This window comes from Mobula hypostoma, chromosome 1, assembly GCF_963921235.1.
Source record: "Mobula hypostoma chromosome 1, sMobHyp1.1, whole genome shotgun sequence".
In the NCBI taxonomy this organism is placed as follows: Eukaryota; Metazoa; Chordata; class Chondrichthyes; order Myliobatiformes; family Myliobatidae; genus Mobula; species Mobula hypostoma.
Window position 1 is genome coordinate 32,530,232 of NC_086097.1, and position 18,610 is coordinate 32,548,841.

At 42.7% G+C, this 18,610-nt stretch overlaps 1 protein-coding gene across 1 annotated transcript in view; it reads right to left on the minus strand.

The window, feature by feature from the left end:
- noxred1 (NADP-dependent oxidoreductase domain containing 1) overlaps nucleotides 1–18,553 on the minus strand; it is a 37,843-nt gene extending 19,290 nt beyond the window's left edge. The window contains exons 1-2 of the mRNA XM_063060224.1: nucleotides 13,851–18,553; nucleotides 3,822–4,021 (exon numbers count right to left, since the gene is read on the minus strand). Of these exons, the coding sequence (XP_062916294.1) occupies nucleotides 3,822–4,021; nucleotides 13,851–14,026 (376 nt within the window). The 5' untranslated portion in view covers nucleotides 14,027–18,553. The remainder of the gene's footprint in view (nucleotides 1–3,821; nucleotides 4,022–13,850) is intronic.
- Between the last annotated feature and the right edge of the window lie 57 nt (nucleotides 18,554–18,610).

Genomic DNA, 18,610 nt, shown 5'->3' on the forward strand with positions numbered 1-18,610 from the left:
TTACATAATGGGCTAAGAGGACGAATGCTTTTAGCTCATTGATCTTCAAGTTTCAAAGTAAATCTATAATTTTTCTATCTCTAAAAAACTCACTAGATACATAGATGATACAAAAATGGAGGGCTATATAGGATGGAAAGGTTAGATTGACTTTAGAGTAGTTTGAAAGGTTGGCAAAATATCGTGGGCTGAAGGGCCTGTATTGTGCTGCAACGTCTATGTTCTATATTTATTATCCAAGTACGTATATGTTACCATATACTACCTCGAGATCCATTTACTTGCAGACATTTACAGGAAAATAAAGAAATAAAATAGAATCTATGAAAAACCATACTTAAGCAAAGGCTTAATCAATGTGTAAAAGAAAATAAACTGCAAATAAAAGAAATATAACACTGAGAATCAGTTATAAAATAATCCAAAATGGTCTAAATTTATTACAATTATTAACACAAAATAATTGAATGCATAATTACTCACCCCCTTCAAGTCAGTAAATGCACCTTGGGTTGTAATTACAGCCTTGAGACTGTGTGGATAGGTCTCTATCAGCATTGCACATCTGAACACTGCAATTTTTCCCCTTTCTTCTTTACAAAGGTGCTCAAGCTCTGTCAGATTGCATGGAGATCATGAGTAAACAGCCGTTTTCAAGTCCAGCCACAAATTCTCAATTGGGCTGAGGGCTGGATTCTGACTTGGTCACTCCATGACATTAACTTTGTTCTCTTTAAGTCATTCCTATGTAGCTTTGGTTTTATGTTTGGGTTCATTGTGTTGCTGGAAAACAAATCTTCTCTCAATTCGCAGTTCTTGTGTGTTTTTGATGATGTGTATGTGGTGTTTGGCTTACGCCAAACATAGCGTTTAGTCTGATCGCCAAAAAGCTGAATTTTGGTTTCATCAAACCATAGCACCGTTAGTGTTTAATAATTATAATAAGTTTAGACCAATTTGGGCTGTTTTATAACTTATGTTCTCAGTATTATATTTCTTTTATTTGCACAGCTGACTTCAGAGACCTCAGAGACTTCTGGCAAACTCTAGCCAAGATTTCATGTGAATTATTTTCAACAGTGGCTTTCTCTTTGCCTCTCTCCTATAAAGCTGTGACTAGTGAAGCACCCGGACAACAGTGTTTGAATGCACAGTCTCTCCCATCTCAGCTACTGAAGCTCATAGCTCCTCCAGAGCTGTCATGGGTCTCTTGATGGCCTCCCTCCTTAGTCCCTTCTTGCACAGTCATTCAGTTTTTGAGGACAGCCTACTCTAGGCAGATTTACAGCTGCACTACGTTCTTTCCATTTTTTGATGACTGACCTAACTGTGCTCCGAGGGATACTTAGTGACTTGGGAATTTTCTTGTATCTATCTTCTGACTTGTGCTTTTCAACAACCTTTTCACGGAGTTGCTTGGAGTGTTCTTTTGTCTTCATGGTGTAGTTTTTACTATGTACTGACTCACCATCAGTTGGACCTTCCAGATACACGTGTATTTTTACCACAATCAATTGAAACACCTTGACTGACAGATGATCACCATTTAACTGAGTATGTGACTTCTAAAACCAATTGGCTGCACCAGTGATGATTTGGGATGGCATACTAAAGGGAATGAATACTTATGCAATCAATTATTTTGTTTTATATTTGTAATTAATTTAGATCACTTTGTAGAGATATATTTTCACTTTGACACGAAAGAGTCTTTTTCTGTTGATCAGTGTCAAAAAAAGTCAAATTAAATCCACTGTGATTCAACATTGTAAAACAATAGAACATGAAAACTTCCAAGGGTGAATACTTTTTAATCGGCACTGTATATGATAACAGACCACAGCCTTGTATATCCTCACAATCATCTTAATCCTAAATGGCCAATCCCTTATCCCAGGACAAGGTTCTCAGGGCTAAGGGAAGAATTTCTGACCATCAAAATCAGAATCAGAATCAGGTTTATTATCAATAACATGCCATGAAATTAGTTGTTTTGCACAGCAGTACAGTGCAATATATAAATATAATCATAAATTACAATGAGTATAAAAAATAAATTAGTCCAAAATAGTGAGATAGCGTCCATGGACTGTTCAGAAATCTTATGGCAGAGGGGAAGAAGCTAGAGGTTTCCAGCATTTCCTGCTTTTACTTGGCTTCATGTAGTGGCACAGTAGCATGTAGCAGTTAATGCAATGCTTTACAGTGCCAGCAATTGGGTTTCAGTTCCCACCTCTGTCTGTAAGGAATATGTATATTCTCCCAGTGACTGCGTGTATTTCATTCGGGTACTCTGGTTTCCTCCCACATTCCAAAGACATACAGGGTGGTGTTAGTAAGACTGGGCATTCTATGTTGCCACCAGAAGTATGGTGGCACCTGTGAGATGCCCCCAGCACAATCCTTGGATTGTGTTGGTCGTTGACACAACCAATGCCTTTCACTGTATGTTTCCATAAGACCATAAGACATAGGAGCAGAATTAAACCATTTGGACCATTGAGTCTCCTCTGCCATTTGATCATGGTTGATTTATTATCCCTCTCAACCCCATTCTCCTGTCTTCTCTTCATGAGCTTTGACACTCTTACTAATCAAGATCCTATCAACCTCTGCTTTAAATATACCCAATGACTTGGCCTCCACAGCCGTTTGTGGCAATGAATTCCACAGATTCAGCACCCTCTAGATAAATAAATTCCTGCTCATCTCTCTTCTAAAGGGATATCCTTATACTTTGAGGCTATGCCCTCTGGTCCTAGACTCTCCCACTACAGAAAACACCCTCTCCAATATCCACTCCATCTAGGTTTTTCAATATTCGATAGGTTTCAATGAGATCCTCATTCATTCTTCTAAATTACAGTGAGTACAACCCAAAACCATGCAATGCTCCTCATAATGTTAACTCTTTCATTCCTGGAATCATTCTTGTGAACCTTCTCTAGACTCTCTCCAATGCCATCAAATGCTTTCTTAGCTAAGCAGCCCAAAACTGCTCACAATACTCCAAGTACAGTCTAATCAATGTCTTATAAAGCCTCAGCATTACATCCTTGCTTTTACATTCTAGTTCTCTCAAGAAATGCTAACATTATATTGCATTTGCCTTCCTTACCACCGACTCATTCTGCAACATAACCTTTAAGGAATCCTGCACTGAGGCTCCCAAGCATCTTTGCATCCCTGATTCCTGAATTTTCTCCCCATTTAGAAAATTGTCTGCACCTTTATTCCTTCTTCCAAAATGCATGACCATACACTTCCCTACACTGTATTCTATCTGCTCCTTGTTTACCCATTTTCCTAATCTGTCTTAGTTTAGGTTCTACTGCGGACTCCCTGCTTCCTCAACACTATCTCTGCATTGTCTGCTAACATTATTCATGTACATATGATCAATAATTGAATTTGGACCTGAATCTGAGATGTCTTATATGAGTCACTGCTAATGCAAGATAGGAAGAGTGATAGTGCAGGCAGAAAGCTATTGTCACTGGGACCAAGGAATCAGAACCCAAGGTTCTACCTCAATGCACTGTGTAATGAATTGATCTGTATAAACAGTATGCAAGACAAGCTTTTCACTGTATCTTGATAAATGTGACAATAATAAACAAATTCTAACTCCAAATTAAGTACTGCATCAATAATGTACTGGGAGAGTCAGCACGGTTATGTTCCTGAGATACAGAAGTCAATTCTGTAAAGTTATTCAGAAATCCTTCTTTACTCTCCTTTCAGGCTAGATTGTGGGTTCTCTTTCTCTGTGCTTAATGTAAAGAATAATCACTGTTTTACACATTAACAAATAAGCGTACCGAGTGTCTCTGGTCTCTTGGTGGAGATGGTGATGTGCATTGGAGCCACGTTTCCATGCTGAGTCAAAACTAACACCAGCTGCTTCACAAGGTGGCCCTCACCCAGGATTCCAATGCGCAGACAACCGCTGTTGGATTGGAGTATCTGGAACTTCGCCATCCAGGAATGGGGAAAACAGGTGTTTTCCAGCACATGGCATCTGCAGGAATTGCACAGTATAGTTAGCTTACTTTAAGCAGTGAATCACACAGAATTGTAATTTCACCGCAGAGGTGTTGTAACACCATCTGCATCTAGCTGACAACGACAAATATTGCCCAAGTGTATCTGCCTGCAAAAAGCAAGACCAATCCATGTTGTTCATTAATAAATAATCTGGCATCTCAGTGTTTGGAAATCATAACGATTTATAGATTTAAAGATAAAGATTAGCTTCATTTGTCACATGTACATTGAAACATAAAATGTCTATATTTCATTTGGAATTTGAATAGATTTGATTTGTCACCTAAAACACTTGAAAACTTCCATAAATGTATTAAAATCAGAATCAGGTTTATTATTACCGGCATGTGACATGAAATTTGTTAATTCAGCAGCAGCAGCAGTTCAATGCAATACATAATATAGAAGATAAACAAACAAACAAACAAACAAACAAACAAATAAATAAATAAATAAATAAATGGATCACGGTATATGTATATTGAATAGATTAAAACATGCAAAAACATAAATTCTGTATATTAAAAAGGTGAGGTAGTGTCCAAGGGTTCAATGTCCTTTTAGGAATCGGATGGCAGAGGGGAAGGAGCTGTTCCTGAATCGCTGTGTGTGTGCCTTCAGGTTTCTGTATCTCCTATCTGATGGTAACAGTGAGAAAAGGGCATGCCCTGGGTGCTGGAGATCCTTTATAATGAGGCTTGCCTTTCTGAGACACCGTTCCTTGAAGATGTCCTGGGTATTTTGTAGGCTAGTACCCAAGATACAGCTGACTTGATTTACTTCCTCCTGCAACTTTTTTGGTCCTGTGCAGTAGCCCCTCCATACCAGACAGTGATGCAGCCTGTCAGAATGCTCTCCATGGTACATCTATAGAAGTTTTTGAGTGTATTTGTTGACATGCCAAATCTCTTCAAACTCCTAATGAGGTATAGCTGCTATCTTGCCTTCTTTATAACTACACCCATATGTTGGGACCAGGTTAGATCCTCAGAGATCTTGACACCCAGGAACTTGAAGCTGTTCACTCTCTCCACTTCTGATCCCTCTATGAGGACTGGTATGTGTCCCTTCATCTTACCCTTCCGGAAGTTCACAGTCAGCTCTTTCACCTTACTGACGTTGAGTGCCAGGTTGTTGCTGTGGCACCACTCCACTAGTTTGGCATATCTCACTCCTGTATACCCTCTCGTCACCACCTGAGATTCTACCAACAATGGTTGTATTGTCAGCAAATTTATAGATGGTATTTGAGCTATGCCTAGCCACACAGTAATGTGAATATAGAGCGTAGAGTAGTGGGCTAAGCACACACCCCTGAGGTGCACCAGTGTATCATGGAGAGCATTCTGACAGGCTGCATCGCTACCTGGTATGGGGTGATGGGGTGGGGGCTACTGCACTGGGCTGAAAGAAGCTACAGAAAGTTGTAAAATTTGTCAGCTCTATCTTGGGTACTAGCCTCTATAGTATCCAAGACCCCCATCACCCAGGGCATGCCTTTTTCTCATTGTTACCATCAGGTAGGAGGTACAGAAGCCTGAAGGCACACACTCAGCGACTCAGGAACAGCTACTTTCCCTCTGCCATATGATTCCTAAATGTACATTGAACCCATGAACACTACCTCACTTTTTAAAAAATAAATATTACTTCTATTTTTGCACTATTTTAATCTATTCAATATACACACACACACACATATATATATATATATATATATATATATATATATATATACACACATACATACATATATATACACACACACACTTTTTTTTCTTTCTGCATTATCATGTATTGCATTGTACTGCTTCCGCTAAGTTAACAAATTTCATGACACATGCCAGGGATAATAAATCTTATTCTGAAATGTGTGTTTCTTGCATCAATGAACGCAGTTCAAGAATGTGTTGGGGGCAGCTCACAAGTGTTGCCAGCTTCCGGCGCCAACATAGCATGCCTACAACTCACTAACCCTAACCCATATGTGTTTAGAATGTGGAGGAAACCAGTGCATTCAGAGGAAACTCATGTAGTCAAGGGGAGAATGTACAAACTCGCTACAGACCACACTGGCAAATGAACCCCGATCACTGGCGTTCCAAAGTATTAAGCTAACCACTATACTACTCTGTCACGATGGTCTGCCAGCTGACTCATTCATTAGTAGAGTCTGAGCCGGGGATTCACAATGCAAATGGTGTGTGTGGTCAGAGGGAGGGGAGGGTCCAGAGTATAACTGGAACATGACTGGGAGTGTGGCTTGAAGCATGCTTGGGGTCCAGAATGCTGGGGTCAGTGATGTGGCCGTTTATTTTATGTTCCACTTACACTCACATAGTTCACTGGAAAATTCATTATAGTGCAGCATAACAGGTAAAAGAAATCTCAGATAAATGTATAAATGTTTACTTGGGCTGGTCTGGGCCACAACTGGATCACAACCCTAACAACACACACAAAATGCTGGAGGAACTCAGCAGGCCAGGAAGAATTTATGGAAAAAAGTAAACAGTCGATGTTTTGGGCTGTTCATCAGAAATCCATACACACCAGGTCAAGTGGCCCCACTCTCTGCAAGTGGGACAACGGAGCAGCCCTCATAGGTAGCGTCTTCCTCCATATACATTGAATGCATGACTTGCAGTACTCTTCAACCTCCAGCTTCATCTGGGGCTTGTAGAACCGGTCTCTGAGCAATCCATGGGTCTTGTCAACCCCCAAATGCCCAGAATCATCATGAAGCAATTTCAACACAATCCTCCGATACTTCTCAGGCAGAACTAGCTGCGAATGCTGAGGCCAGTCTGGAGATGATGTGACCCACTATAGGATCTGGTTCCTTAATTCCAATCTGGGCTATTCTCTCAGTAATTAGGACACCGTGGCGTATTTTGTCCTGTCCGCTTGGTCTATGTCTCCCAACCGCTGACCAAATGGTACCAACACCTGGGTCATCTCGCTGAGCAGCTGCCACTTCCCCAGGATTCAATCCGGCAACTGGTTTGTCCTCAGAGCAGTCAGGTTACAGTAAGCTTGTGGGATGGCACCATCAGAAGCTCCCAACTGATCCACCACCTGATCCTGCCCTTGCCTTTCCTCTGCTTCCCTGTGACAGAAAACTGGTATAAGGCTTTCACTCCAGGGCCAGGAACACCCGTCCACTCTCCATCCCTCTCCAGCCCGTCATGTGCACGTTGGGACTATGCATCGGCATCAATGTTTTACTTCCTGGCCAGTACTTCAGGCTGAAATCATAGGCAGACAACGCCACCATCCACTAAGGGCCTGTGGCATCCAATTTCACCGAGGTCAGGGAATAAGTTAGGCGATTGTTGTCCATCCTAACTCCAAACTTGGCACCATAGAGGTAGTCACTTAACTTATCCACCACAGCCATTTCAATGCCAGGAACTCCAACCTTTGTGTGGGATAGTTTTTCCTCAGAAGGTGACAGACTCTGGTTGATAAATGCAACAGGTCTCAACCCTGTGCACTGATCCTGATACAGGACATCCCCTAAGCCCTCTCTGCTGGCATCTGTATGCAGTACATACAACAATCTGGGGCCTGTAAAAGCCAGCACAGGAGCTTTTGTCAACAGCTTCTTCAGCGACTGAAAGGCCTCTTCATATTTCGCATCCCATCTCGCTCTAAAAGGTTCTGAAGGGCTAAGATCACTTTTACCATCCTCTCCTTTTGTCTTCCCTTTCTTCCCCAAGGGAGGGTAACCGCACGGAAGCTGATTTAAAGTGTGACTCACTTTAGAGTACCTTCACACACCTCTGATAGTACCCACAGAATCCAAGGAATGAGCACAAGGTGCTCACTGTCTAGGGCCTCGGCCATGTGGTCACCGCTTTGATCTTAGATGGATCTGTAACTACTCCATTCCGTGAGACTATGTGCCCAACATAGCTGACAGACATCTTGCAGAACTGGCATTTGTCAGCTTTCAGGTGGCCCAGCACCTTCAGTAGTCTTGCTTCATGATCCTCCAAGGTGGACCCAAACACTATGAGATCATTCAGATACTCTAATACCTCAGGAGCTTAGGAGGAGAAATGGCGCCTAACAGCGACTCCTTTGCTTGAATCTTTGGAAATAGCTCTATTTCCATCTTTAATATCTCTAATTTTCCCTTTCAGGGTTCTATTGAAGACCCTGACCTGGAGTTACATGCTGACTTTGGTTCTTTGTGGGAATGGGACCCGCTCTCGGGGTTTCACGACTGCCCAATATTCAATATGCCAAGGATGCGGCCTAAGAGCTTCGCTTGCCTTTGGAGGACCGAGATCTTGTGGCTCTGGAGAGAGGCGTCACCAGAAAGAGGTGCGCCGTTGGCATCCCCTGCCTGAGGGTGACCTCCCACTCTGAAGTGTTCCTGACACTCACTGTCATCCTGTTCACCTGTACAACTGAGGACTTCTGCAGTTTGGGCTTCACCAGTACCCCACAGGTAAGCAGGACTCCTGTTCATGGTCTTCCGGAGCATTCTCCAGGAGGGCCTTGGCATCAGGCATTCTAGGAAATTTGGGATTTCCTGTCACTCTAGCTGCTTCCCCAGGCCTGGACTGGGTGAACCACACAGTCCCTCGATTATGCTCATCATCTAGCCAGTGCAGCCACGCACTTCCTCAAAAGCAGCTCGGAAGCAGGGTGAACGGACAATGTTTTCAGAAAGCTCTCTCCAACTTCCTCCTTGCAGGCTCCCACTAGCCTCCTCAGAATAGGAGTATTCATCAGGAATAGGGTTTTTTGCTTTAGGGTGTTCCTTGACATATTGCTGGGAATGTGTTACCCCGAGAGACTAGGCCGTTCCCTCACTGGGTGTCTCCACTTAGGTACCCAGGGGCTCACTCTCTGAGGGTTTTCCTGTCCTTTACACTCCCGTCTGATGTGTCCTTCTTCACCACAGTTATAACAGACAATACCGGTCGTCCTCCACTTCTCGTGGGACCCCGTTCACTTGCAGCCCTTTGCTTAGTCCATCCCCTAAGGGGGTATCTGACTCCCTGTTGGCTTTATGGTGTGGGGTGGCTGCACACGCTGATGACTACTGGGACATCTCAGCCCTAAACTCTGCCACAGGCTCCTTTACCACTCCCTGGGGTGGGTTATCAGTGGCTACTTCAGCCAAGGGGACTGTACCCTGAAGACAGAGGCCTCCTGTGTCTCCATCGCATTCTCCTCCTCTCTTACTTTTTGGATCAGCTCGACAAATGAGGAAGTTTCAAAGGTACATTTAATGTCAGAGAAATGTATACAATATACACCCTGAAATGCTTTTTCTTCACAAACATCCACGCAAACAGAGGAGTGCCCCAAAGAATGAATGATAGTTAAATGTTAGGACCCCAAAGCCCCCCACCAGCTCCCCCCTGCCACACGTAAGCGGCAGCAAAGCAATGATCCTCCCTCCCCCACCAACAATCTTATAAGACATTTGGAGACCCCAAGCGATCAGAACCGGTGACAGGTGCCCCTTTCATCACTTGGTCCATTCTTAACTGATTCACCTCAGTGGTTTCAATGACCCCCCCCCAACACACACACTGCAAGCAACTCAGCTGCCTCTCTAGCCGAAAAAAGGTGTAAAGTTTCTCCCCCTTCTCCTGGAACATGTTCTGAAACCCTGTCATAAGCTCCATTGTCACGCCAAACCCATTTTCTAGTGCTTGCACGTAGCCCACAGAGGTGGCAAAGGGGTTCTGTGTCTTTACAAATCTCACTACGTCAAACTTTCAATCATTCGCTGTCTTTTTATGTCATCAGAGCACTCCAGTATCTGAAAGGTCTGCTCCACCCAAGTCTCATACTCTTTCTCCCTCTCAGGGGTGGGCTTCACTCCGGAGAACATTCTCAGCTTTTGATAGCTAGGACCCTCCAACTGTGTACTCGGCCATTTATTCACCAGAGAGGTAAGGGCTGATACTAACTCGGAATTCTCACTCCTCACTGGGGGACTCATTAGACATATCAAATCAGACCACTCCTTCCCTTTGCTCCCAGAAACGAGAGCAACCTATCTTTGGAGACTCCGCCCCCAGCTAGAAACTGATCTCTGATTCTGCCTGCTCGCCTACACTCCCCTCCTTCCAGAAAGTATGGACAGCCCATGCCCCTCCACCCCTAGGGCCCCAATAGTACCAGGCAGTTCCACTGCCATTATGTCAGTGCTAGTCTGAACTAAAACAAAGTCTTTGCCTGCCATTTTATCAAACCTCCGCTCCACAATCATAACTACTCCGGCTGCTTTAACAGTACTTAAAGTTTGAATTAACAATCCATCAGGAATACAAATATCTACCCCACTTAATACACATGCATTCATCACTAGTAACTGCATGGATTCGCACCACGGCTCAACCCCTGCAGCGTCCATAACCACGTATCTTAATTACTTTACTGGACAATGGTTTAAAACAGGTTTAAACACACAACCCACTAGATCAATGCTCAAGGCAATCATACGGTGTCCAATGAAATTGATCCCAGACAAGCCCCCATAATGAAACCCCATTTCCTTGGCTGCGTAAGTATAGGGAAGATCCTCTCTGGTCCCGTCAAACTCGTGAGATTGAGATGGCTCTCCCACTCCAAATCCCAGTTTGTGTGGATGCTGTGTAATTTGCTACCCTGTTACAAATTAGCACTATGAAATAACAGATAGTGTACTGCATATGACTAAAGGAATTATATTTATGAATCTTAACTTAACTAAAGGGTTAGTAAAGGAAAACAAAAAGAAAAGGGCCCGTTTTAATTAACAGTCAATATACACAAGTTGGAGCTCATCTTGAACTTCTCTGTTACGCACGTGCTGGGCCCTCGGTCAGTGTGAAAGTGCATGCCACCTCCTGAACGTCATCGCAATCCATTTCCAACAAATGGGTCTCCCACTGGGTCGTATCTTACGACCGGTTCTCCCCAGCATCTTCTCTCCTCATCTCCCACTGAACAAAACCCCCAAACCTAACTTTAGTGTCCCTCATCAGAGAAACCTCCCCTCAGTTCTACCATCCTAATCGGATGGCACACATTTCTTCTCATCCCTTATCTTCAACAGTAATCCAAACAAGCTGAAAAAACAGACTGCTCTTACAGAACTGCTAAATGAAATACATACAGTATAACAGTAAAAATGTGAAGCAGAGCATAACAGTACCATGGAGGAATCATGTTCTCATCCACAAAACCTTCTTTCCATTCCTTGAACCAACTAATCCCCCATCACTACAGCTTGCTTCTTCTTCCCACTTTCTTTCTGAGACACAGAGCAATGCTCAGTGCCAGAGACCTCACTGCTGTGACTTTCCTCTGTTAAGCCATGCCACACCTCCAACCCCTATCAGTGGTACAGTATTGGGGAATGGTCACAGGGTTACTTGGAGGACCTATCCTCTTTCCCCTTCCTGACAGTTATCCAATTACCCGTGTCCTGCACTTTGAGAGTAACTAGCTTGCTGTATATCCTGTCTATCAATCTCTCAGCCTCCTGAATGATCCGGAATTCATCCAGTACCAGCTCCATCTCCTTAACACGGTCTGTAAGAAGCTGCAGCTGGATGCAGGTCTTGCAGATGTAGTCATCAGGGACACTGGATTCCCAAATCCTGCATCTCACAAAATGAGTATTATACTATCCTGCCTGATATCCCCATTGCTCTAAATGTGCAACAAAAAGAAAGAATAAATAACGAAAAAAATCTACCTACAGCCTATGCCTCTTCTCACTGAAGTCCCAATGAGCCAAAGTCTTAAATCCCCACTCTAACACTGGCCCAATCACACAATGACCGCTTTGCTTAAACCTGGATTCTCTGGATTGGATCTTGCCAAGTGCCTAATTATGCACAGTCCAATGTCTCTTCGGGAACCGTGGTGCACAAGAAGTACTGACAGCCCCACTCTTCTTTTAAATTTTCCCTCTGCACAGTCCGATGTCTCCTCGGGAACTGTGGCACGCAAAATGTACCAACTGTCCCCACTTGCTTCTTTTAAACTTTCTTCCTCTACACAATCTGATGTCTCCTCTGGAAATGTGGCGCACAAAAAGAAGCGATAGCCCCGCTCGCTTCTTTTAAACTCTTTCCTTCCATGCAATCCGATGTCCCCTTGGGGACTGTAGTGCGCAAACTGTGCCCAAAATTAATTCTGAATCTGAAATCTAAACAAACAATAATCTTGAAAATCCATTAGTCTAACATCGTCAAATTCCCAAGGTTAGAATCATAGATCACTACAGCACAGAAACAGGCTTTTTGGCCCACCTAGTCCATGCTGAACTGTTATTCTGTTGAGTTACAAGTGCTGGTTTATTAGAGCTTTACTGTACTGACGAAAGAGTTCACTGTTAACCAGCCGCAGAGTGTACGATGGAATGTATTGTCACAATACTAGCAAGCAGCACATCCTGACCACAACCGGCTCATTGACATCCAACGCGGGTCTCTCCAGGACAACAGGCTCCAGACCTGGTCACAACCTTAGTCCAGAGGCGGAATCAGATGGGCAGGGAGGGGCCAGAAAATCATTTTACAGTGGCAACTAATTTTGTACCTTTGGGCCACGTTACCAAATTGTTGGTTGCCGATTTTTACAGGTTATTGCACAGTGGTTATTAATTAGGTTATGGTTTAAAAATTGATGCTTTAATGTTTAATACTGTATATTCCGTCTAGGTAGCCTCCAACATGATAACATAAACATCAATTTCTTAAAACTTCTGGTAATTGCCCCCCCACCTTCACCATTCCCGTTTCCCTTATCTCCTTACCTGCCCATCACCTCCCTCTGGTGCTCCTCTCCCTTCCCTTACAACCCTCTCCTATCAGATTCTTTCTTCTCCAGTCCTGTATCTCTTTCACCTATCAGCTTCCCTGCCCTTTACTTCACCCCTCCCCCTCCCAGTTTTACCTATCACCTAGTATTTCTTCCCCCCTCCCCCCACCTTCTTGCTCTAATTTCTCATCTTTTTTCTCCAGTCCTGATGAAGGATCTCAGCCTGAAACGTCGACTGTACTCTTTTCCGTAGATGCTGCCTGGCCTGCTGAGTTCCTCCAGCATTTTGTGTGTGTTGCTTGGATTTCCAGTATCTGCAGATTTTTTCATCTTTGAACTATTTGATAAAGTTGATTAGCGAAAAACTATTGATCAGAAAGTTAACAGAAATTTGAGAAATGCTTGATGTGATGTTTGTAGTGATTACTGAGTTTGGAGTGAAAAATTATTGTTTGTTACTGTGATTTGGAGTGAATGATTAGTAATGGTTTACTGATAAGTGAAGGTTCATTATTACATTAACTAACAGTACCCTTAGTATGTGAATGAAGTTTGATTGTTACTGTCCTGACGAAGGGTCTCGGCCTGAAACGTCGACTGCACCTCTTCCTAGAGATGCTGCCTGGCCTGCTGCGTTCACCAGCAACTTTTATGTGTGTTGCTTGAATTTCCAGCATCTGCAGAATTCCTGTTGTTTGATTGTTACTTGTTGACTAGGGCACACTGATGTGTTTGTAGTGAATGATTATTGATGAGTGAAGGTTTAACGTTACTGGCATAGACTGGCAGGTTTTGAGTGAAGGTTAATTGTTGGTTACTCACATTGACAGGCAGTTCCCCGGTTGTCTGAGTGATAGTTAATTGTTACTCATTGACTAGCACTATCCAGAGGTGTTTAAGTGAAGGTTTATTGTTGGCTGCTCATTGACTGGCAGTACCCCACGGTGTTAAGTGAAGGTTTACTTTTGGTCACTCATTCACTAGCGGTTCCCCGCGGGGTTTGCGCATTAACCAGTTACCTGACGGCTGTCAGAAGACTGCAGTAGAAAGCGGCGTGAGCACAACTGCATGCGGTGTGAGCCCAGGCGCGGACCCTGACCATTTTACTGAATTTTTTCTCTCCTTCGCTCAGCGGCGCCTCGAAGCGAAGCGACGGGAGGCCATGCAGCAAATCCAGGTGTCCGGAGCCCGCCATGAGTGACCGGGCCTTGGTTCCGAGAGCGGCGACGGCCGAGCCGCGGCTACTCCGTCACCATAACAACGGTTGATCGCGGCCGCTTCTCCTCCACGACTCCGTCGCCAGGCAACGACCGTTCCGTCACCAGAAGAGCCTTGGCTGCTCCGTCACCATAGCAACTGACGGGAGACGGTCAAGCGAATAACCCTGCAGCTGCTGCAGTGATGACACTAAACAGAAAGGCTGGAAGAACTCGATCAAGCCTCCTTCGCGGAAGGAGAAAGCCCGTCAATATTTGGTTAGGACTCTTCTCCAGGACTGAAGGGGAGGCTGGAGCGGTTACAGCTTAAAACCTGAAATGGAGGAGAGGGGTTAAGTGAGGGTTCAGACAGAGGACCATATGGAGACAGGCTCAATGATGAGGGAGACATAGGAGACGACAGCCACTGCAATCTGGATCATCACGAAATCTGCTGGAGGGACTCAGCGGCTATGGGGGAAAAGTTTATTACGTTCCTTCAACCTTTTATGTGTTGGACTCATTTGCCTCAATTTGGCATAGATTTCTGTAAACCTTCTCTATCCATGCATCTTTTAAACTTTGTAATTATACACACCTCCACAACAGCCTCTGGGAACTGGCTTTATTATACCCATCACCATCTAAGGTCCTACTTAAATTTCTTCCCCTCTCACCTTAAACCTGTGCTCTCCAGTTTTAGACTCTTCTACCTCGAGGAAAAGACCATGACCATGCAGCTTATCTCTGCCTGTCAAGATTTTATAAACTTATATAAAATCAGCCTTCGGCCTCCTATGCTCTAGAGAAAAGAGCACCAGCCTATCCAACCTCTTCTTATAACTGAAGCTCTCCAGTCCTAGTAACACCCTTGTAAATTGGTTAACTATTGTCTCATAAGTGGTGATGAATCAGTATATGGAAGGGAGACTGAAAATCTGGCTGAGTGGTGCTATAACAACAACCTCTCACTCAATGTCAGCAAGACCAAGGAGCTTATTACTGACTTCAGGAGGAGGAAAGCAGAGGTCCATGAGCCAGTCCTCATCATGCGATCAGAGGTGGAGAAGGTCAGCAGATATTGAAGTCCAGCCTCCATTTCAGAGGATCTATCCTGGGTCCAGCACCTAACAAAGTAAAGTAGCTCCTCTACTTTCTTAGAAGTTTGCAAAGATTCAGCACCATCTAAAACTTTGACAAACTTCTATAGATGTGTGGTAGAAAGTATATTGACTGGTTGTATCATGGCCTGGTATGGAAACACAAATACTTTTGAACAGAAAAGCCTACAAAAAGTAGTGGATATGACCCGATCCATCGTGGCCAAAGCGCTCCCAACATTGAGCACATCTACATGAAGCATTGTTGCAAGAAATCAGCATTCATCATTTAAGACTCCTACCATCCAAGCTATGCTCCTTCTTGTTGCTGCCATCAGGAAGGTGCTACAGAAGCCTTAGGACCCACACCACCAGGTTCAGGGACAGTATTTACTCCTCAGTCATCTACACTCGTTCTGCTTCTGGTGTTCCCACAGCCAATGGTCTCTCTTTAAGGACTCCATATTGTTATTTCTTGCTCATTATTTATTGCTATTTCTATCCCACAGGGGATAACTTCACTCAACCATCACTGAACTGTTGCCACAACCTAAGGACTCATTACTCATATCATTACTATCCAGATCCAAACTTCGCTTAAATGGTGATATTCAGCTCACATGCACCACTTGTGTTGGCAGCTTATTCCACACTCACATGACCCTCAGTGAAGAAGTTTCCTCTCATGTTCCCCTTAAGCTTCTCACCTTTTATCCTTAACCCATAACCTTAGGTTGTAGACCCACCCAACCTCAGTGGAAAAAGCCCGCTTGCATTTACCCTATCTATACTCCTCAATTTTGTATACGTCTTTCAAATCTCCCCTCAATCTTCTATGTTCTAAAGTATACAGTCCAAACCAATTGAATCTTTCCTTCTAACTCAGGTCCTCCAGACCCGCTGACATCCTTGTGAATTTTCTCTGTATTCTTTCAACCTTATTTACATCCTTCCTGTAGGTAGGTGACCAAAACTGCACACAATACTCCAGATTAGGCCTCACCATCACATCCAATCTTCAGTACTCAATACATCGAGTTATAAAGGACAATGTGCCAAATGCTTTCTTGACAACCCTATCTAACTGTGATTCCACTTGCAAAGAATTATGGGCCTGTATTCCCAGATCCCTTTGTTCTTCCTACCATTACCCTAGTTGGAGGACCGCCCTGTCTGCAAATGGAGTAGCAGTATTTTTGTGCTGCTCTTAGTTTCCTTTCTCTACCCCCAGTTTAAGCTTTGAATTTAAAATTTTTACTTGCTGATTCTTGATGGGATCAATATGTCTATGTCTACAAGAAATGGGAAGAATTTACCTGAACCTAGTGATAAAGGTAATGGGAAAGGAAAGGTGCAAAAGGAAAGATCTGATGAAATGCCATCGTGGGCTGAAGATATCGTTCGAATCACTGAATCGAATTAAGGATCAGAATGGATCAATTAAAGACCAACTGGAAAAGAATAGTAATGAAATGAAGTCATTTCTGGGAAAACTTAAAGACCTGGAAACTCAAGTTATTTCACACAAAGAGGAATTGAAGATAACTAAGCAAAAGTTGTCTGAAGTTACAACTCGTTTGGAAAGATATCAAAATGAGATTATAGACCTGGAAACTAAGTCTCGACGAAGGAATATACGAATTGTTGGGTCGCAAGAAGGAGCTGAAGATGGAGATCTAACGGCTTACTTTGGTAAGCTTTTCTACACTTTATTTCTATAGTTGCCTGCTATAGAAAGGGCACACAGGGCGTTTATCTTGAAATTGAAGGATTCTAGTAAACCAAGATCTGTTCTGGTTTGCTTTCATCACTTTAAAATTAAAGATCAAATAATACGACAGGCAAGAAAACAGAAAGTTTTTAGATTTATAGAATCTGAGCTCCGCTTTTACGAAGATTATCCAAGAGAGATAATGGAACAAAGAGCAAAATTTGCCCTGGTAATGAAACAAGCATATGATAAAAAAAACTTCTTCCGTATTTGAGGTACCTGACAAGAATTAAAATTTTTCCTGCTAATTCTCCTCCTCATACTTTTTTTGATCCAAAAGCTGCACTGGACTTTGTTCAGACTATACCCGCCGCTGTTGAATGATCTATCTGAAAGTCTGTTTGGCTATCTGTATATTATTTGCATTTTGGAAAGAAGATTTATGAAGATCATTTGTATATTTCATTGAGAGACTAATTAAAGAAGACAAGGAGAGTTATTCATCATTGCATATTGTTGGTTTTCCTTTGGAAAGACTTATGGCTTAAGTATCTCTGTCTAAATGATCTCTGAAATTCTACGACTGAGAGAAAAAGATAAGGGGATTTGTTCCTTTAATTTAATACTTGGTTTGTTTCTTTTTTTTAATTAGCTAATTGGTAGTTTTTTCCTACTAATAGGGTTTTTGATATATTTTTCCTGTTTTATTATAACATTCTATAATTGAATTTAAAGCTTTTTTAAGGAATTAATATTAAACTTGAAGATGGTGCTGGTTTTTCTCTCTAAGAGATAATATTATTTTGGTTCTTTCTTGTTTATTAGTCGATGGAATGTAAATACCTTTTTTTGCTGAGACTTTTTTTCACAAGGTTACTCTACTTTTTTACTAACTGGGGGGAGGGAAAGAAAACACAGTATGATAATACTCCTTTTAAAGTTGCAGACTCTTTTAGATATCTAGGTATTATGATTACTTAAAAATATAAGGATCTTTATAAAGCCAATTTTGTTCCCTTAGTAGACTCTATGAAGTATTTATTTAGTAGATGGAGTCCACTTACATTTTCACTTGTTGGTCATATTCATATAGTTAAAATGATGATTTTACCGAAATGTTTATATTTATTTCAGAATATTCCTGTTTTTTGACTAGGAAGTTTTTTGATCGGATTGATTCTATTATTTTATCTTTTATTTGGAATAATAAAAGACCAAGAATTAGTAAATGTCATTTACAAAAATTGAAAAAGGATGGAGGTCTTGCTTTGCCTAATCCAAGAATGTATTATTGGGCTGTTAATGTGCGATACATGTCTTTTTGGTTATACTGGGTTGATAAGAGTGATCAGCCAATTTGGGTAGACCTGGAACTGAAAGTTGTAAAACAGTTTTATTTAACCTCATTATTGGGAGCTCCTGTACCTATGCAATTAGTTAAAGTTGTTAATTTAAACCTATACCCTGTGATTTTTCTCCCTCTGTCCCTCTGAATATACCTCTTGCCCATCCTCTGGGTCACCCCCCCCCTTGTCTTTCTTCCCGGACCTCCTGTCCCATGATCCTCTCGTATCCCCTTTTGCCTATCACCTGTCCAGCTCTTGGCTCCATCCCTCCCCCTCCTGTCTTCTCCTATCATTTTGGATCTCCCCCTCCCCCTCCAGCTTTCAAATCCCTTACTCACTCTTCCTTCAGTTAGTTCTGACGAAGGGTCTCGGCCTGAAACGTCGACTGCACCTCTTCCTATAGATGCTGCTTGGCCTGCTGCGTTC